We start from the raw sequence: 18,931 nt of genomic DNA, 5'->3' as shown, positions 1-18,931 counted from the left end.
AAATATTTCCTTCTCTGAAATTTCTTCCCCTTCTGCCTTTACTCGCAAAGTACACTCCCAAAGCCTTCATTTGCACACAGCTTAAAAAACCAAACCCTAGCTGTTTAAGAAAACACACTTTTCTTTATGTCATATCATCGCAAAATGACAAACATCTAAAAACGTCAGAACCAAACTACAATCATGATGATACTGCCTCATATACAAGAATACAAACACTCGTGCTCAACTGTTGTCTTGGCTGACTGAACGCTAAATAACTTGGATTTGATGCCACTCACATGCACTACACCAACATATGTTTTGCCAGCTTTCAGCACGCTTAGAATGGCAACGTAATTAAAATGGAAAGGTAAGTACAATAGAAACCACACTTTCCCTTGTTAAATGCTAATTCCAAAATAGATTTTCTCCTGGGGTAGAAGTTTGGGGTTTAAGAGCTGACCAGTTTGGTAATATTCGCAGGAATAGCACTTTTAAAAAATGAAAGCAATTTTTTCCAACTGTTCACAGTCATCCAAAGCAATTGACAAGCTTCTAGTGGCTCTGCAATTCCTTCTACCACGTCCACTGCCTTAAATTAAAAAAAAAAAAAAATAAATATTAGTGTTTACAGCTCTAGTTTTGTCTTATTTCAGTAGTAATCTGCTTTTCCTAAAGCTCTGAGCAACTCAGTTTTGTGGTGAAGGGTTTCTATCTTTTCACATCATGGAAAAGCATGCAAGGGTCCCCACCTTCCTTTCTTCATAGTGCCATGGCCCTCTGTCCTTTACAGGCATATTTATTTGGTGAGTGGATTGCATTGCTGTGCAGAGAGACAGCTTAATGAGGAAAAAGATAGAAGATAAAAAAGAAATAGATCTTGAGATGTGAAAGTAAAACTTTCTTCCTAAATTAAAAAAAAACACAACAAAAAAACAAAAACAAAAAACAACCAACAACCCAAACAAAAAACACACATCAAAAGTTTCATCCAACCTTCCTCCAACCACGACAATGTAGAAATCAGCACCAAGTTTACTAGAACCTGGTTTACACGTTACGTTTGTGATTTGGCAGAGTATCAGTCTGAGGAAACCCCTTTGGCTGACAGAAAAAACGTTTAACTTTGTTAAACTGAAAAGAACTAATAGTTTTTAGAAGAGATGGGCACCACAGGTGTCATACAGTTGCATGAAGCAGCCTCAAGTGTCTCTCAGCAAAGAATGGCTGTAAATGGAAAAAATAAACGGCCTGAGCATTTAGACCTTAGAGCCAGAAGGGGCCCATGAACATTGCCTGGCTTCTTATTGAATATGAATCATTTAATTACATGTATTCATGCCAATAACTTAGCTTAGCAGGCATTTTACCTTGGGAGGAGGTAAAGCTGTTGGGTGTTGTAGTAGGGAATAAAAAAGACATCGTGCCACCTGTGCCCAGAGGTTCTGCAATGGCAGGGGGAGGTGTTACTGAGGTAGCCAGGTATCTCAGTATATGACTCCCACTTTGTGCAAAGGAAAACAGGGAAAGATACCTGAAACCTGGCAAAGAATGCTTCTGGGCCCCAAAACTGGCAGTTGGGCTTAACCCAACCAGATGCTCAGAGACACCCAGGGCAGCAGTCCGTCACTGGGTACAGGGTGCCCGGCTGCGGCCAGTCTCAGATACCTCAGAGGAAAATGGAAAAAAGCATGAGACTATCTCTGGGCAACAGATTTGCAAGCCAAGTCTGACCATCCCTTCTTTGCCCATTCAGGCGCTAGAACCTTTCCCTCTAGACTGGTTTATATCCTCTACACGGTCTGCTTTGTACACTGACTTACCAGGGCTGAAATGTTCCCCAAGGAGTAAAATCAGAGTGGCGAATGAGCATGGTATGGAAGCGGCATCGTGGGGCGGCCTTACTGGCTATATCTACATCTGGTTGACCACACTTCGCTTTTTGCTACTACACCTGCAGCAGAGACAGACAGAGATATCGTAAGAGCCTTAACCTCAACTTTGCACAGTGAGATCATCTTCACCTGAACTGATGAAGCAGATTTTAGAGTCCCACTGTGGAGCACAAAACAAATCTAAACAAATATCTGACTCAGCTACTAAAGTGAAACAGCAGCAGCTTTGAGGAGGAAGTTGGCAGCACCACTCAGAAGTCTGTGGATTGCTTCCAGCTACCCTCTTCTCCACTCACTCTAATTATTTATCCCTGATCCCTAAATAGACTCTGTTTCAGGATTGCTTAGAAGAAACGCACATTTCCTTAGCTCCTTTTCCTCTTCCTTTCCAATTCACTTTTTTAACCTCAGACAAAAATCTACAAAGTATGTCAGGCCGTTTCATCTGAACTACATCCAGTATTAACACAGGGTTAAACCACACCTGAAGTTTAGATCTATGGTTTTATTACATGTAGCTGTAGCTTCTTTTTGTTTTTCTAGTAGAATTCTCACTAACGGGTGTCTTTTTGGAGTTGTTTTTTTTGAGCTACTGCTTTATCAAGATATATAAAAAGGCAGCTATTCTTTCTGTTCTGAACTTTTGACTCCAGTCCTGGTATTTATAGTGAATAAGACTGTAGCAGATCAATGGGCCATCTGATCTGCAATGATGCTGGCTTCGTACCAGATGTTTCTGGTGGGTGTTCAAATGAAAAATCAGTTTCTCAATCCAAGTGTATCTAAAATACTTTTTTTAATTTTGTGTAAATTCACAAATGATACAATATTGAAGTGTTCCGGTTTGTTTGGGTTTGTTGGTTGGTTTGTTTAAACATACTGTACAATCAGGTTAGTTAAGTGTTTTACATCAAGGCACAGCACACTCTATAATACACATATGCCTTGCCAGGCAGCAGTTTAGTATAATCCCCGAGTCTTTTGGCAGTAATGCCAAGATAAGTAACATGGATCACATAAGCTGGAAGATAAATAAATAATAGATGCCGCCACATTTTATTTGAAATAGAGTTGCATATAAAAAGAATATACAATAATTTAACTTTAATAACTAGATTCTCTTGTACTATACATAACAGATGTGTTTTCATTTGTCTTAAATAAAAGATTTTCAATATTAGGATGCAAAATTAATCTTCTTTTTAGCTGTCTTTAGCATGGAGAAGAGTTGCTTTCATTAGAAATTAAAGTTGAATTTTCAGTTTCATGGCAATCTGAAAGAAAGAAAACCAGAGTTACCAATACATTGATAATGAAACGTTACTGGTAAAATAAGCAAATAATTCCAACCAAACCGTTGCATTCAGTTAACACACGGTGAAGCTAGTTATCCAAGCAGAAATCTATAAAAGTTTACTGTTACTTGCCCTGCTTTCTGAGAGACTATCACTGTTACTCATCCAGCAAAACTAAAATTCTGGTAATGCCACAGGCTGCCTGCACTGGAGATTCTGCTTATTGCAATGTATTTACCATATTTACATTATCATTCCGCTTTTTATATCTGAATGCTTCTTCTTCGCCTGCCAAAGGCCTTGGATCCCACGTTGGTTGGTACAAAGTTGTTCTTGCCCACTCCTCCCGACCTGCTCAGGAAGTCCGCCAGACGATGGGTCACACAGGTTGCTGTGTTGCACGCCCTCTTCTGTGCCGTTACACTGCTTTTCCAAAAGTAAAGAGTTAGTTCCCACAGTATGCACCCGGCATACAATGAAATGTCATCAAGGGATGCTACACCTAGGAAATATTCTTCTATGGAAGAAGAAACAGGCTTGCTGTGCAGCACGCATGTGCAACTTGTGTGCACAGCTTGCAGGCTCTAAAGGACGCATCTATGTTTTTCCATGTTTTCCAAGCTCAGTTTACAAAAGGCAGCTGAGCCCTTCCTTTCTTGGACAACTGGACTGAAGACTAAGCCAAGCCCAATTTTCAGCACCGCCTGAGCCGCTGCCTGCCTCCAGCAAGTCGTTATGACCAACAGAGGTGTTGAGAAGTCCAGATTTAACCAGCCCCCACTCCCTCTAAAAGCTTACACCTGCTTTTTGTTTGTAGTGCTGCTGCAGGACAGTAGCAGACACCCATCTTTAACCTGTCACTTCAACACCCATGCTCCATAACACCCAGAAAACACAGGAAATAAAGCCCCTGTAGTAGTCAGTGGTGCTGGCGTTGTCAGCGGTGTTGGTGGGGCTGTACTGGCACAGCAGCTGACTGCTTGCCTGCAGAGCTGAACCGCGCACAAACATGCCGCTTCCATGTGTTTAATGGGAATGTGGGACACACACCCCCTCCCCTTTCCTGGGGTTAGACCTCAGTCTGCTACAGCACTTCACCACAGGAGTGGTTCACAGACTTCACCAGGATCAGATCTGTGGTGCTCAGCCTACAGCTAATAATTTTGCTGGACCGGGGACTTCAAGGCCTACACATTCACACAGTCCTTGCTTAAAGAATTTTCTATTAAAGCAATGACGTTTTCCTGCAGTAGAAGGGATTTTTTCCTCAGATAAGCATTACGAGATAGTCTGTTAATGTTAACAAAAATACTGTTCAGAACATCATGCCAATTTTTTGGAACAGATCTCCAATTATAAAATAGATGCAGAGCTGCAACAGAAGAACTGTTAAGTCTGCCTTTGTCCCTTAATTTACAATTCACCTACAATATATCATTTTGACTTAATACAAATATTTCAAAGACACTTGAGTTTTTAATATATTAGTGTAAAGACCTACTGTAAAGTAAGAAGGAAAAAGGAAAAGAACACAAAATTCTTACCTGGAAGTGTTCAGTACTCAGTTTTAAACAGGATTACATTTCTAGTTTGAACAAATCTGTATGAGCCTTTCCCGATTCCTTTGCTTCTCAGGATCCTTACTAACAGGATTGCATGCAGGCCTGATTACATCAGTACATATGGACGTATGTGTGTAATTTCAGTTTCTAAGTTCTTTCAGCTTTTCTAGAATTACTGGCATTGCCTCCTGAACATTAAGAAAACTTGTAAAAATATTGTAGCCTTACCTAGAAATCTCACATTCTAAAACAAGTTGTTAAACCAGGCAGATCTAATCCTTCTAGAAAAATAGGTTTATTGAACAAGTGCATGGGCAAGCACAAAAGAAGAGCCTACTCGTACATTTAGCAGCCAGAAATGAAGAGCCTTGTTTAGGTTTTGGTTTTTTTAATCGGTGTCCAAGAAAATCATTTGAAATGTCAAGGCAGTGCTGTTCATTTTTTTTTTTATTTATTTTCCCCCCTAGCTTGGTATGCATGTTATGCTCTCTGTCTTCCTAACATTAGGTCCATCTCAAACATTCTCTGTCGAAAACAGAATCAAAAGAACATAGCAAAGTTAGCAATCAAAGTTAGATCCACATGCATCAGGTTAAAAAAAGGGAGAAGGGGAGAAATAAGCATGTCTAGTTGTTTCCTAGGGGGTCCCCATAGTTTGCATAGCGTTCATGTTCCAGGTCACTCAGCACATTTCGTTTCTTGCCAGGAGTTCCAGCCCCGACGTCAGTGCGAGGGTAAGTTTGCAATTTGTGCAATTCTTGAGACAGTTTGCCCAGCACACAAGTACTCAGACTGGCACAGCGTTTGGAAATAGGTCTATCCAGGCTGCAGGGGGGAAAAAAAACATGCCCAAAGGAAGAGTAACCTCAAACATGCACATTCATGCATTTCTTCCCTAGATAAATATCTAAATTTAAGAAACTTAAAAGTTAATTAAAAAAAACCAAACCCTCCACATCACATTCCATGCAAGGAAAGTTCATACAAATGCAGTCAGAAGGAAAACACTATTTTTCAAAGAATTCAACTTTGTTGAAAAGCAAGTTTGTTAGCCTTTCGGATGCTCATAGTCAGAGGTCAGGAACTTTTACTTCCCATGTTCAGCATGCTGTTCAGTCTCTCGTACACCACCACCATGCTTTGCAATACAAATCCTGTTAGGATAATGCAAATGCTCTTGCATGCCTTTGGTCTACAGGGGAAGAGTGGTGCTGCGTGCATTAGGAGGAACGCGTCTCCTCTGCCAGGGACTTTCCATGCCTTACAACAGCATGCACTTTCACGACAGAGAATCCAAGAGTGGCTGAATGGCCCCTTACACTCCCACCAGGAAGACATACCTTTTGCTGCCACATTTTAACATAACCCCCTCATTCAAGCTCAAATCACCCTCCACTTTCAGTTGTAAAAGACAGATAGAGACAGTTAACTAGGTGGAAGCCATTCTCCCGATACCAACATTAGGATGTCTCTGCAGTATCATCTTTTACCAGTTAGGTGACCGCAGTTAACCATAACCCCAAGAAAAGAAAAATAAGAATCCTGACCGGCGGAGGGTCTGCTCACATGGCTTTTGCTTAATTTCAGACACAACAACCTCCCCACTGCCCTTCTCCTGCCCCAGGACTGCAGTCCTTACCTGTTTCCCTCAGAGGCTTGCTCCAGCTCTTCTGCTGTCATCTGTATGAACTCTTTCACCAGCGCATTTAATAACCTCCGAGCTTCGTAATCACTGAGCGTCACTCGATCTGTTACGGACTCCAAGCCAGGTCTGAGCAGAGACAGGCAAACCAGGATGAATAAAACCCCTACTGCTGCAGAGAGCCACGCGCAGGAGAGAGGGGTTTGTCATGCATTACTGCGAGTCACTGACAGTCTCTTTCACTGGTGTGAATATATAAACCATCCTCATGCACAGCATTAGGAGTTTTATAATGTAATAGCAGAACCACAGTGTCAAGAACAGCAGCAGGAGAAAGCAGGAGTCTCATTCACTGTAGTCCGTTTCCCTCCTAGATCTCTAAAGAATATTAAATATTTTCATACCATTCAGATACAGCACTCAGCAGCAGGACCGGCTCTTACCTGACTGGGGCTGCCTGGAAGCTATCCATCTGGCACACAACCAAGGCATAAACAGCAAGGAAAGATGAAATCTTCAGCATAACCATGATTTCCTCTCTACAACAAAGAGGTACATCAAGCAATGGCTGTTTTCCAACCCTCTCAATCCTGTAAGTTCTACTAAAGAGGTCATCGTTTCCTAGCCACAAGTAGCACAAATACTAACAGCTTTTTTTTTTTTTTTAATAGAACCTTCCCATTTCTTTGGATTATTGCTGTCATGCTTCGGTTTTCTTTGAATTTTAAGATAACTTAGCACTATTACAGGGGATAAAAATGCAGCTTTTCAGACCTGCAGTTCTGTACAGCTTTCTGCATTCAACTTAATGCAGACATCCCCTCAAACTGGTGAAAAACACGTTCCTCTGACTAATCACTGCACGCAATGTCACAGCCAGCATGTCCAACACAAACGAGTACAGTTGTAGGATACCAGTGACAAGACAAAAATAGAGAAATGCTTAGTGTTTAATATTTTTAAGAATGAAGTGGCACCGTTAGTTTACCTGAACCTGCTTATTTCTTGGCATTAGCATGCTAATATCCCAGTTCAGATTACACTGTAAGAATTAAGTATGTCAATTCCAATAACTATTTCTACTCTGAAACCAGAAAACAGATAAATAAAAATAGTCATAAGAACAAAACCTGTAAAAAAATAAAGAATATATATATAATTGAAGATACCTGTCCTGAGATACACCTCTTTCTCACAGCATCAGTGTCTTAGACTCAGACAAGCTCATCAACCACCACATCAGCCTCATTTTTGCTAGCTCTCGGCTCTCGCCGCGGCTCACAGAACGAGGAGACCCCTTCCCAAGGCCGGCCCGCTCCTCCCGGGGCACCGGCACCGCGCCCGGCCGGGCACGGCGGAGGGCTGTGCAGGGACAGCCGTCGGGCACTCCCGGCGAGACACCCCACGCCGTATCGGCAGGGGACAGGAGAGGAGAGGATCAGGGCTGACTGTCTCCCACCTTCCTCGGCGCGCCTCCTTGCACACGCGTGTGCCCACAAGCACATGGGTGAAGGGAATACCACGCAAAGCTCCGCAGCCCCGGAGAGGACAGGGACTGACGGGGCCCGCCCCATGCAGGGAGCCGCGGCGGGGGCCGGAGCGGCGCTTACCGGCGGTGCGGCGCGGAGCGGTGCGGTGCGCAGAAGGATGCCGGTGGCGCCGCCGAGCCGCGGTACCACGCACCGCCCGCCGGCTCCCCTTTATACCTGCCGCCGCGGCAGCCTGCGTGGGCGCCCGCGCGGGGCCGCCAGCCAATCACCGCCTCGGCCGCCCGCCTCGGCCCGGCCCGCCATTGGCCGCCAAGCCCGGCTCGGCGGTGACGTTATGTCCCGCTCCGTGAGCGTCCCATTCACAAAAAAAAACCCGGCGGGGGGGTGCGGCGCCGGGGGGGCCGTACACTCGGCGCGGCCGCGGCCCGGCCCCACGCCCCCGCGGGATCGCTCACGCGTGGCGACCTCTGCAGCGGAGGGACCGCATTGCAGAGCGGGGCCGCTCCCCGCCCGGGATCCCGCCCCCCCCCCCCCCTCCCCCCCGGGGCCGGCAGCCGCCGCGGCTTCGGGGGAGCGCGGCTGTACCCAGCCGCCCACCGGGCCCGCGCACCAGCTGCGTCCGCGGCCCGGGCCGGGGGCGTGCGGCGCGGCGGGGGCTCTGCGTGCGGACGTGACCCCTGCAGCCCCGCACCCCCTCGCCTCCCGGGGGGAGGCCGCACGTGCAGCCGACACCCCGCCGGCCGGAGCGAGGGACCCTCGGCACCCGCGAGCAGCCCCCGGCGGCACCGAGCTGCTCCCCGCGCTCGCCCGGCCGAGCTCCCGCACCGCCTCCGCCTAACTCCGCGGTCCTGGAGGAAACCATCACCACCATCATCACCACCATCGTCATCATCACCACACAACTCCAGGGGCAGGTGCAGCGCCTTTCCGGCACGGAAGAGGCAGGGGAAGGGGGGGATCGCCTCCCCCCGGGGCAGCGCTGCGCCCCGCCGGCCGGGATTACCGGCAGCTGCCGCCGCCCCGTGCATCCATCACCCGCGGAGGGCCCTCTGTCACGGCGCGGGCGCCGCACCTGCCCGCGCAGGATGTTTGTCCCGGCGCCGCAGGCACCCGGGGGGGTGGGGGGCCGCCCTGCCCGCGACACGGGAACAGGCGACGCGGCACGGGGGTGGCGGCAGAGTGCTGCCCGCCGGCACGAGGCGCGGGGAGGGGAGCGGAGCGGCCGGGCCGGCTGCCCCGCGGCGCCGGGAGGCGGAGGGCCCGTCCACCGCCCCCGGGGCCGGCATCGCCGCTCCTGCCCGCCGCGGGGCGCGGGGCGCTTGCCGAGGAGACGGCGGCACCGGCGGGCGGCGCCGCTGCGAGCCCCCGCCGCGCGGGGGGTGCCCAAGCGCTGTTCGACCTCTGGCAAGGGACCGCGGCCGGAGAGGGGGCTGAGCGCCCCCGGGACCCCCGGCTCGGGTCCGCCCGTTCCCGGCCCTGCCCTTCGCGGCTGGCGGCGGCACGGCCCGCGCTGCTGCTGCTGCTGCCGCTGCTGCTGCGGCCCCCGGCCCCGGCGAGCGGAGCCCCGCGCACGCTGCGCGGCCGCGAGCGCAGCCGTCTCGCTCGTTCTCGCCACCTGGACGGGACGGGCGAGCGTTCCCGGCCACCGGCCGCGCTCCTTCGGTTGTGCCTGTGCAGCAGCCGGTGTTACGGGTCGCTCCCGACGGCAGGAATCGTGCGTTTGCCCGGGAGGCGAATAAACCCCGGGCGAGCCGCGGGGCGGCGATTCTTTTGTTGATGCGGTTTTAGCTTTGAAGTTTAAGAACACGAACATCCCGAAAACCACCGGCGAGTCGCTGGCCTCCGCAGCAGCCGTCCGCGCTCCCCCCCGCGCAGGGCACCGTGCCGGCGGGCTCTGCGCGCCTCCCCGCCCCCGTTCTGCGAACGCCGGTTGCAAAACCGTTTAGGTTTTGGGGTTGACTCCTGGGTTTGGTTGTTGTTGTTTGGTTGGTTTTCCTTCAGATCACAAGTAGTGTTTGGGGTTTTTTTCTACGTCTTCGTTGCTTTCTCACAAGCTGCAGCCCGCGGGGGGTGCGCACCGAGCCGGCCGGTGACCGGCAGGAGCGGAGGGAAGGGACCGCACGGGGCGGGGACTGTCACGGCTCCGAGCTCCCCCCGTGCCCACGGGCACCCTGCGGAGGCTCCGAGCAAAGTGCCCGCGGGAACCGGGGCTGGCCCCTGCCCGCTGCCCCCGGCCGCCCTCCCGGGGGGCTCCCCCCGCCCCCCGCCCAGGCAAAGCGAACATTTCGTTTTAAATGGCAGCTCCATCGTACGGATGCTCGTCACGGGAATCCTCCGAGAGAAGGAGCTCAAGTATTTGATTTTAAATCTCTTCCGTTTCCACGACTCCTATGCCGATTTTTAAGCTCGTTTTTCGGAGCTTGCAGTGCCAAACGTGGGAAGCACCCAGAGACAGGGCTCAGCACCGCTCTGGCTGTTCTAACGGGACTTGCACAGCTACACCAACAGAAATAACGTGTAGGAACTTCAACGATCAGGCTTCCAGCCAGACATTGCTCTTTCTCTCTAACTCCACTGTTCCTTTCCTCTTCCTACGTTAACAGCTAATCGTTCACATTTCCTTTGGGGGTTTATTTACTCCTTGTCCGCATACAATATGCCTGTTTTAACCCTAAAAAGTCCAGGCGACTCTGTTGTAATAGCATATTTCAGTTCTTCAGGCAGGAAAAAGTTAAATTTCTTCTTGTGGTCGATTCCAGCCAGTTCAAGTCCTTCTCTTGCCAGTGCGACTCAGGCTCGGGCTGGAGCCCGTATGATGCAGCGATTACGGGATTTCAGATGCCAACATTTCTACTTTAAGCTTTCACAGGAAGAAACATAAATTTAAAGCAACAGGTATGAATGCCAATAGATCTACTTCGGTGCACGTATAGATGAAATAGTACTTGGATGTTGGCAAGCGCTTTGGCTGCTCCTTGCCAGAGCTAATGGAGGGACTCCCAGCTGGAACGCTTGTCCTATTTTTTCCTCTCAGCTATACGTCATCCCATCTCACCAGATATATTTGCTTTTTGCAAATGTAAGATGGAGAAGAAAGACAATTGACCAGTTTGTCTGTTTTTGAAGCTGTTAAAAAGATACTGGATTTTCACAAGATAATGGTCTCATGTTGCTAGATAAATGCAAAACTAGAGGTTAAGTATTCATGGGTATCTGAGCACTGCACTAGAAAAGCAAGACATTTACGGAAACAATCTGTTCCAAGGAACTTGTTCTGCTTTTTTCAATGCCTGATAATATGTCAGGTAAACTAATCGTATAAATAAGTGGGTATAGGTTCAAAGCAGATGAAATTAAGAGCTATGGAATGGCTTGAATTTATTATTTTTTAAAAGAAATCAGATGTTATATGCAACCTGCAGCTCTAAGTAAAAGGAATTTCCTCTTCAAACAAAATTATTTAAATTTGTAGGGAATAAGAAAAATCTGTCCTATTTTAAAGTGACTTTCTCTACACTAGCTACAACTTCTCACAGTATTCTGTTTGATATTATTTAACCAATACATTTTCAAGTGCAACCATTTTTTCAACTGTAAATATTGCCCTTATGTCAACAAGCCATAGGCACCGCAGTGAGGTTCTTAAATGTTACTATGCTATTAAACAAAAATATCACATTTATATATTATGTTGAAATATTTGTTCGATAATAAAATGTAGTTCTTCAAGACAGACAGGACCATGAGCTGCACAGACAAAATTTCCATTTCCCAGAATGGTTCACTATCTGACAAGAGAGGACCCTGCAAAAAGGAAAGGGCAGACAGTGACGACGCCGTGAGCCACCTGACAGTAACTTCTTCCTGTGGGAGGTGAGCACGATTAAGGTCTCTACACTCTCTAAGCTTGTTCTTCATAGCACCTAATTGAGCCTTTTGCAGATAAGGATAATTCATGATAAAACCAGCTGTAAAAATCACATGGTCTTTCTTTATGAAGAGAAGCTGAGGAGTTCCTTATCAGTGTTTCTGGTGGATGCCTAGTCTACCTAACTCAGGACCCTGTCTCCACAAACAGCCAGAAACCCCTGCCACCTCAGAAGATTCTACAAGTCACATAGGGGAAAGTGAGCACTGCTGAGCCCCTGTGAAAGCATCTTCCTAACATTTCATTGTAATCTGTTCTGCAGAAAATGATAAAAGCTAAGCCAGAGTTAACAACATCGTGCTGTTGTACATGCAAGGTGTTATTAGCTGCTGTATCATGTTTAAGGCCCAGGAGGCAATCCTTACACTGTACTGATAAGATCTAGATCTGATAGTGTACTCTGTTCGGGACAGCATGCCATCCCTCAGAAAGGCTTGGGCAAGTTGGAGAAAGTCCAGAAAAATACCAGTAAGAGTTATCAGAGATCCCATATCATGATTTAGGAGAACAAACATGAAGATGAGGGAAACAGTTAACAGGAGAAAGTATGGAGAAATGTGGTAACAAAAATATAAAAACCTGCCATGAAGAGTAACAATCTACACTCTGGTACTACATTCGAAACAACAAAGATATATGGGCTTAAAAGGCAACAAAGGAGATACCATACATTAGAAAGAGCTTTCTACAATTGAGATCAATGACATACAAGACCAGGTTGCGTTGCAGATATGGCATATCTTTCACTGGAGAGTTTATGGCATGGTAGTCTTAAACTATCAGGAATTACATGTATAGCTGATATGCTCTGGGGAAGGAACATAATCAGCTAGATATGGTCTCTTCATATCTTTTACCTCAAATGTCTGTGATTCTGTAATTTTAATAGCTAGAGATGGGCTTAAACTCTAAAACTTAACACCTTCACCGTCACCCAATCTTTTTTTGGCATTTGCTTTTGCAAAACTTACATCCCTAATTGGTCTAATCCTTTGCTTAATTCTGCTTCCATAACCTCCAGGTGGCCAGAAGCAGATTCAGAATAAGCTCACATCAAGCTTATCCACACAAATAATATTTTACCTGCCCATCTTGTAGTTCAGTTTGAATATGGCCCAAAACTGAAAGCCTTTTTTTTTTTTTTGTTATAAAAACACAGTACTTTCTTGAGAACAAGATTACTGATATAGACCCCAACACTAAAGCTTTTCCTTTTTAGCGAATGTTAAATCCGGATTTAGGCTGCTTCAGTGACTACTGTTGAGAAAGTGGAACTGCTGTTGAACCAATTACTGAGAAATCTATGAATCAGTTTGGAAGCAAATTTTTTTCCAATATCCCTTAGAAGATCTTCCAGACTGATGTATGGAAGACATTTTAGTCAGAAGATCAGTGTTGCAGTGTTTTAATCTCATTGAAACATTCCTAGTGAGCTTTTCTGCAGCAGGTTTTGCAGCAGTTTCCCTGTACATATTCAAAACCCAGTGTGGAATATCTTTTAAAACAAACTGGGCCACGCTGTCCTGCACTGAGGTTTGCTTGACAAGGCAGAAGGGGCAGACCACAAGGAAGCTGGCTATGGCTTTGTCACCTTCTGTCTCCCATTACTGCAGCTCAGGCTCTGAGCAGCTTCACAGAGGCTCCAGCCCCATCTCACGCTACCTGGCAAGATGCTCCCACCTTCTGACAACTGGCAAACCTCAGCCATGCTCCAGCCAGACCCAGTTCTGTCCCAGGCTGACAAAGGGAACCCCTCAAGAGGAACTCACAGGTCACCAAACACAGCCGGGGTCAGCCCTGCAGTGTTACCAGGGTAGCACAAAGGGGACGAACTGTGGGGGAAACCTGAAAATATTTCAGAATCGGCACCTATTTCCACTTCAGTTTTATGCATTCTGCAGGTAAAATAAGAGCTGAACTCCTTATCTGGAAAACAACCTCAGAACAGAAGATTAACCTTGTTAAGCAATAGCGTAGTTATAAAACTCTGATTTGGTTGCTTACACAAGTGCTACGCTGCTATCTTACATGTCATCAGAGCGTGTCAGCAAAAATATGGTGAGAAACTACATCCTAAGTCCTCAAGTTAATCCCGTGCCTGTTCTTTACAGGGTATAAGAAGGGTGGAGGTCTGAGGTCTGATCAAGCCATAGCGTAACTTGGCATTTTTCCTCAGTCCCTTCCAGGACCATTCACAATCGTCCTGGCACTGTTAGGTACTACAGTTATACATCCCTGCTGTTTCTATACTGCCCACTGCATGAGGACTGGGTGCAACTGTTTCTCAGCTGGCTGTTTTAATTGTTTGATCCTTGACAAGAGGAATTTGTGCAAGGGCAACGATTTAGTCTGTACCTTCAGCTAAATCAAGGACCAAAAAAGATCTCTCTCCTTTCAGTGCTGGTACATAGCACATGAAGGTAACACCTGTTAGGACATAATATTGGCTAATTACTTACGGCAGAGTTTCTGGGAAACAATAGTCATATAAGACTATCAATTAAAAAGATAAATTTCTAAATTTATGCATAAAACGGACCCAAGTATACTCTGAAAGAGCCAGCAAGTCAAATACGCCAAAACTATTTTTGAAGTTACAGTCTGTGGGCCAGTGTCATAGTTTTCTGTGTCTGCCTGACAAACATAAAATGTTTAGGCACAGTAGGATGCTGATTAAAGGAAACGGTTTTTTTCAGCAACCGATCACCAGATTCACATGGGAAACTATTAGATGTGTTCTTCTGGTTTAGCAAATCTGTAAAGCACCAACATCGTTACAGGCTTAGCTAAGGAGATAATTGTAACATAGAAATCGATCACTCACTATGATGATATAGGTGTGTTAAAAAGAGCTATGAGTGTAATAGATAAGATCTGCACATGACTCTAAACTCATCAGTGGGTTTACAAAATTCATTTCTTCAGTGAGAAGCATGCCTGTTTTACATACACCTACACAGATCTCTTTTCCCTGCCCTGCCCTCAAAGAAAAGGCACAAAATCTTCACATTTCTGGCTTTGATACACAGATTCATAGAATGGTTTGGGTTGGAAGGGACCTTGAAGGTCACCCAGTTCCAATTCCCTGCCACAGGCAGGGACACCTTCCACCAGCCCAGGTTGCTCAGAGCCCCGTCCAGCCTGGCCTGGGACACTGCCAGGGATGGGGCACCCACAGCTGCTCTGCACAAACCTGTTGCAGTGCCTCCGCACTCTCACAGTAAAGAATTTCTTCCTAATAGCTAACCTAAATCTATGCTTTCTCAGTTTAAAGCCATTCCCTCTTGTCCTATCGCTACATGCCATCATAAAATGTCCCTCTCCAGCTTTCTTGGAGGCTCCCTTTAGGTGCTGGAAGGCAGCTGTAAGGTCTAAAAGGAGCCTTCTCCAGGCTGAACCCCAGCTGTCCCAGCCTGTCCTCACAGGAGAGGTGCTCCAGCCCTCTGGTCGCCTTCATGGCCCTCCTCTGGACTTGCTCATACAGGTCCACGTCCTTCTTATGTTGGGGCCCCAGAGCTGAATGCAGTACTCTGGGGCTGCGTGTCTCACCAGAGCAGAGGGGGACAATCACCTCCCTCACTCTGCTGGCCTCGCTTCTTTCAAGCAGCCCAGGATAGGGCTGGCTTTCTGGGCTGCCAGCGCGCATTGCTGGGTCACATCGAGCTTCTCACCCACCAACAGCCCCAAGTCCTTCTCCTCAGGGCTGCTCTCAGGCCATTCTCTGCCCAGCCTGTGTTTGTGCCAGGGATTGCCCTGACCCACGTGCAGGACCTTGCACTTGGCCCTATTGAACTCCATGGGGTTTGCACGGGCCCACCTCTCCAGCCTGTCAAGGTCCCTCTGGATGGCATCCCTTCCCTCCAGCGTGTCAGCTGCACCACGCAGCTTGGTGTCATTGGCAAACTTGCTGAGGGTGCACTCAATTCCAGTGTCCATGCTGCTAACAAAGATGTTAAACAGCACTGGTTCCAGCACCAACCCCTGAAGAATGCCAGTCATTGCTGGTCTCCACTTGGGCATCAAGCTGTTGACTGCAACTCTTCGAGTTTGACCGTAAAGAAGTTGTTTCCCTGTATAACATTTTATAAGTAATGGCATGTCTTCACTGCACAAGAAACGTTACTACAGAAATGGAAAGCACTTTAGCCTGACAAAGGTTTACCTTGTTTTCTAGAAGTGCAGCAACAATGTCAATGCTAAAGAGTAAGAAAGCCAAAGCCTGTTTGAAACTGTAGCTGAATACAAGTTTGTGAGATACCATGGAAAGTACTTAATTTTTTTCACAAGAGTACAATAGAATTATCATCAGGATCTTAATATTGTTAATAAAAGAACAGACACGTCTCTCCATATATTTCTTTAAAAGTCAAAGCTATGTATATATATGTATAGTCACTCCCTGTCAAAGAATTGCTTTCTGTTTTTCTTGAGAAGACAGGAACACAATCATTTCCTGTTACTTGATTGTCTTCTCTAAGTTCTTACTGAATTTACAATGCAAAGTAATTGTAAATCTTGATGACTAGAATGTTTTAGAATTTAATAAAGATACGGGCTTTAATGGGTTTCTTTACTCAGACATCATTTTTTATAATTGAAATCAAAACCCCTTTACTCATCCTGAGTTTGCTCATTTGATCATCCGTGATTAAGATGAGAAAAACCTTCCCAAAGAAGCAATTCAGCACAAGCTGCCCCCACACTTCCGGAGGAATGAAAGAAAAAAGAATGAACGAATCAGTCAGAAACTGGCAAGGATTCCTGCCCTTGGATAGCCACTGGAGTCCTGCATCCCTAAACCTGCATTCGTAAGTGATTTGATCTGTCCACAAAGGTTCATTTATCACTTACTTTTGACAACTTTCATTCATATTTATCCATGCCGGCCCTTTTTTCCTCCATTTAATCATGCATTCTTTAGAGACTCTCAGATCTTGGCTGATTCACCACCTTTTCGCATTTGGCTTGACCAAAACAGATTTTACTGTTCTGCAATCACGCTCTTCAGTTTCTCTTCCTGTTACAGTGGATAACACCACCCTCTCTTCTCCATCACCAAGGCTCAAACACTACCGTAAGGTCAGTTTTGACTGCTTGAAGATAACGGTCAAATCTTGTCTGCTTTTTTCCCCATACAAATCTATTCCTTCCTTTTTAGCCAAACATTTGGACTTTTTCTTCTGTATCTTTTTTTCTCTTCTTGGGTCTTTCCTATGTTATTTTTTTCCTGTTTTTTCCCCTTCAAAATGCTTGCTGCCAAAACTGTCAATTGCCTTTCATTTCTTTTCTTACACAGATGCACTGGAAATCATGATCATCTAAAACATTGGCTGCATGTGAACTATTACACACTTAAATAACAGAATATTGAAAATAAGCAGTTAAAATCAATCAAAGCAATAGTACCTCTTCCTACGTGTCCTCAGACACTTTGATAACTATTCAAGTATCATCTTATCGAGGGGAGGATAAGGGGAAAAAAGTACCAACCTCTTTTTTCTGAAGACAGGAAATAGTTTACATCTTTCTAACTGAGACTGCAACAGTAACCGTACGCATATATACCATAACATACACCATATAATTGTATGATGTATCTGACACATTAACATTTCTACTCCCACTGTAATCAACAGAAATTTCATCTCACAAGTTAATTTTGTATAATCGTCTGTAGACTACGAATTAGTCTTTCTCACACTGTTTCGAAGTGTTTTCTGACCAGCCAGTCTGTGTACCTCTACTCACCTGAATATGCTGAGCTAAAGTATTTGGAGACCCATTCTTCGTTTAAAGGTAAGTAATTAGGTTTATATCTATCTGAGTTTGCATGCTTCAGCACAACTGCTTAAGCACACTGCATGTCTTGTTTTAATCCTCAGCCATTTCTCCTCATTCTGCCTCCGGCTGAAGCCAAGCTGAGGTCCTGAATCTCTTGCCCTCTGTTGAGAAGCCTTAAGGTACTGACACTGAAATACTGGCATTTTTTGCAGGTATGGTCCAAGGAATTCAGTTAAGACACCAGGCAGTATCATACTGGAAGAAAGGATAGAAGAAATAACTTGGAAGAAGAGTGATAAACTTCCAGCTGTGCTCAAGACACTGCTTTGTATTCTGCCAAACTGGGTAAGATTTTGATATAGGACGCTGGCACTGACACATGCTTTACAGGCGTTTGGCAGCTAGGACAAAGAAAGATGCTGAGGCAAATAAAATTGGCTACTTGTTGCATGAAGACTCACCTGAAAATCAGAGTCTCTCACTGTGTTGACCCATAGAAACCAGCACAGACCCTGGTCCAGCCAACCAGCCTTCAATGCATGACAGCACACTGGCATCAACAACTCTGGCTGAGAAAAGTGGGTCAGCATCATTGCACTTCCTTCATGAAAAGCTACTGGTGTATTGTTCTGTAACACACACGTGACATTTATCTTTCCTTGTCCATCTGCCCACCCCAGGCAAACATGAGTGAGTACATCCTTTGAATCCTATTCTCTTTTTATACCTTGTAGCCTCCTGCTCTATCGAGCAAGTGCCCAGATAACCCATTTGATTGCCCTGAGGCCCCACAGATGCCTTGCAGCCAGACTACCAGCCAAAAAGCCACACTTTGTCACTTCCCAGCTCCTCTCCTTGTTCCGCTGTTGCACCCAGAGCTCTTACCTCCTCTCTGTACACCCAAAGCAATGGCCTTTACTGTGTTTGAGCTCTTGACATTCTCTGCAACGTCTGGGGCCTTCCTCAGCTTTTGTGCTATTGTACTCTCAGGTCAGCATCGCCACATTCGAAGCAGAATGTCCCATCACAGGAGGGTACTGAGAATTAAGCATTCAGTGGTTAGATCGTCAAGTACATAGTGCATTTTGATCAGTCAGGTTACTAACAAACTTCATCAGCATAAATTCTTTATCAGTTTGGATCTTATCAACGCTCTTATGAATCTATGTATGAATGAAGCTGAAATCAACAAAAAAGAAATCTCAAGTTGGAAACACATAGATTAGAAGTTTTAATAGGGCAGGAATACTTCTGTTATACCTAAAATTGCTTGCCAAACAGCAGTAACAGAAGAGCAAAACCACCACGAATGGAAACAAACGTGATTTATAAAGTGTTTTAGCAGGATGTCACATT

General features: G+C 46.1%; 1 protein-coding gene across 5 annotated transcripts; it reads right to left on the bottom strand.

The window, feature by feature from the left end:
• Positions 1-2,656: 2,656 nt before the first annotated feature.
• Positions 2,657-18,609, bottom strand: CALCB (calcitonin related polypeptide beta). Of its 5 annotated transcripts, none has more exons than XM_055722450.1 (5): positions 7,987-8,060; positions 6,820-6,915; positions 6,374-6,505; positions 3,411-3,598; positions 2,657-3,151 (listed from the first exon to the last, which is right to left on the bottom strand). In XM_055722450.1, exons 2-4 carry the CDS (start codon positions 6,903-6,905, stop codon positions 3,436-3,438), a joined length of 381 nt encoding a protein of 126 aa, XP_055578425.1. In that variant the 5' UTR covers positions 6,906-6,915; positions 7,987-8,060; the 3' UTR covers positions 2,657-3,151; positions 3,411-3,435. The 5 variants fall into 5 exon arrangements, with proteins under 5 accessions (XP_055578425.1, XP_055578426.1, XP_055578428.1 ...); XM_055722451.1 differs by having other exon boundaries at positions 3,420-3,598; XM_055722453.1 differs by having other exon boundaries at positions 3,411-3,595.
• Between the last annotated feature and the right edge of the window lie 322 nt (positions 18,610-18,931).

This window comes from Falco cherrug, chromosome 10 (assembly GCF_023634085.1).
Source record: "Falco cherrug isolate bFalChe1 chromosome 10, bFalChe1.pri, whole genome shotgun sequence".
NCBI lineage: Eukaryota > Metazoa > Chordata > Aves > Falconiformes > Falconidae > Falco > Falco cherrug.
The sequence above is the reverse complement of the archived record's forward strand: the minus strand, read 5'-3'. Positions and strand labels throughout refer to the sequence as shown.

What these genes read in the sequence shown, in the direction of transcription:
- CALCB (XM_005442772.4), bottom strand. Translation starts at nt 6,905, where the DNA reads ATGGTTATGCTGAAGATTTCATCTTTCCTTGCTGTTTATGCCTTGGTT. An exon ending in TTCCAGGCAGCCCCAGTCAG is followed by an intron (nt 6,506 to 6,819) that starts GTAAGAGCCGGT and finishes GTCTCTGCTCAG; the next exon opens with ACCTGGCTTGGAGTCCGTAA. An exon ending in CAAGCCTCTGAGGGAAACAG is followed by an intron (nt 5,560 to 6,373) that starts GTAAGGACTGCA and finishes TCCCCCCTGCAG; the next exon opens with CCTGGATAGACCTATTTCCA.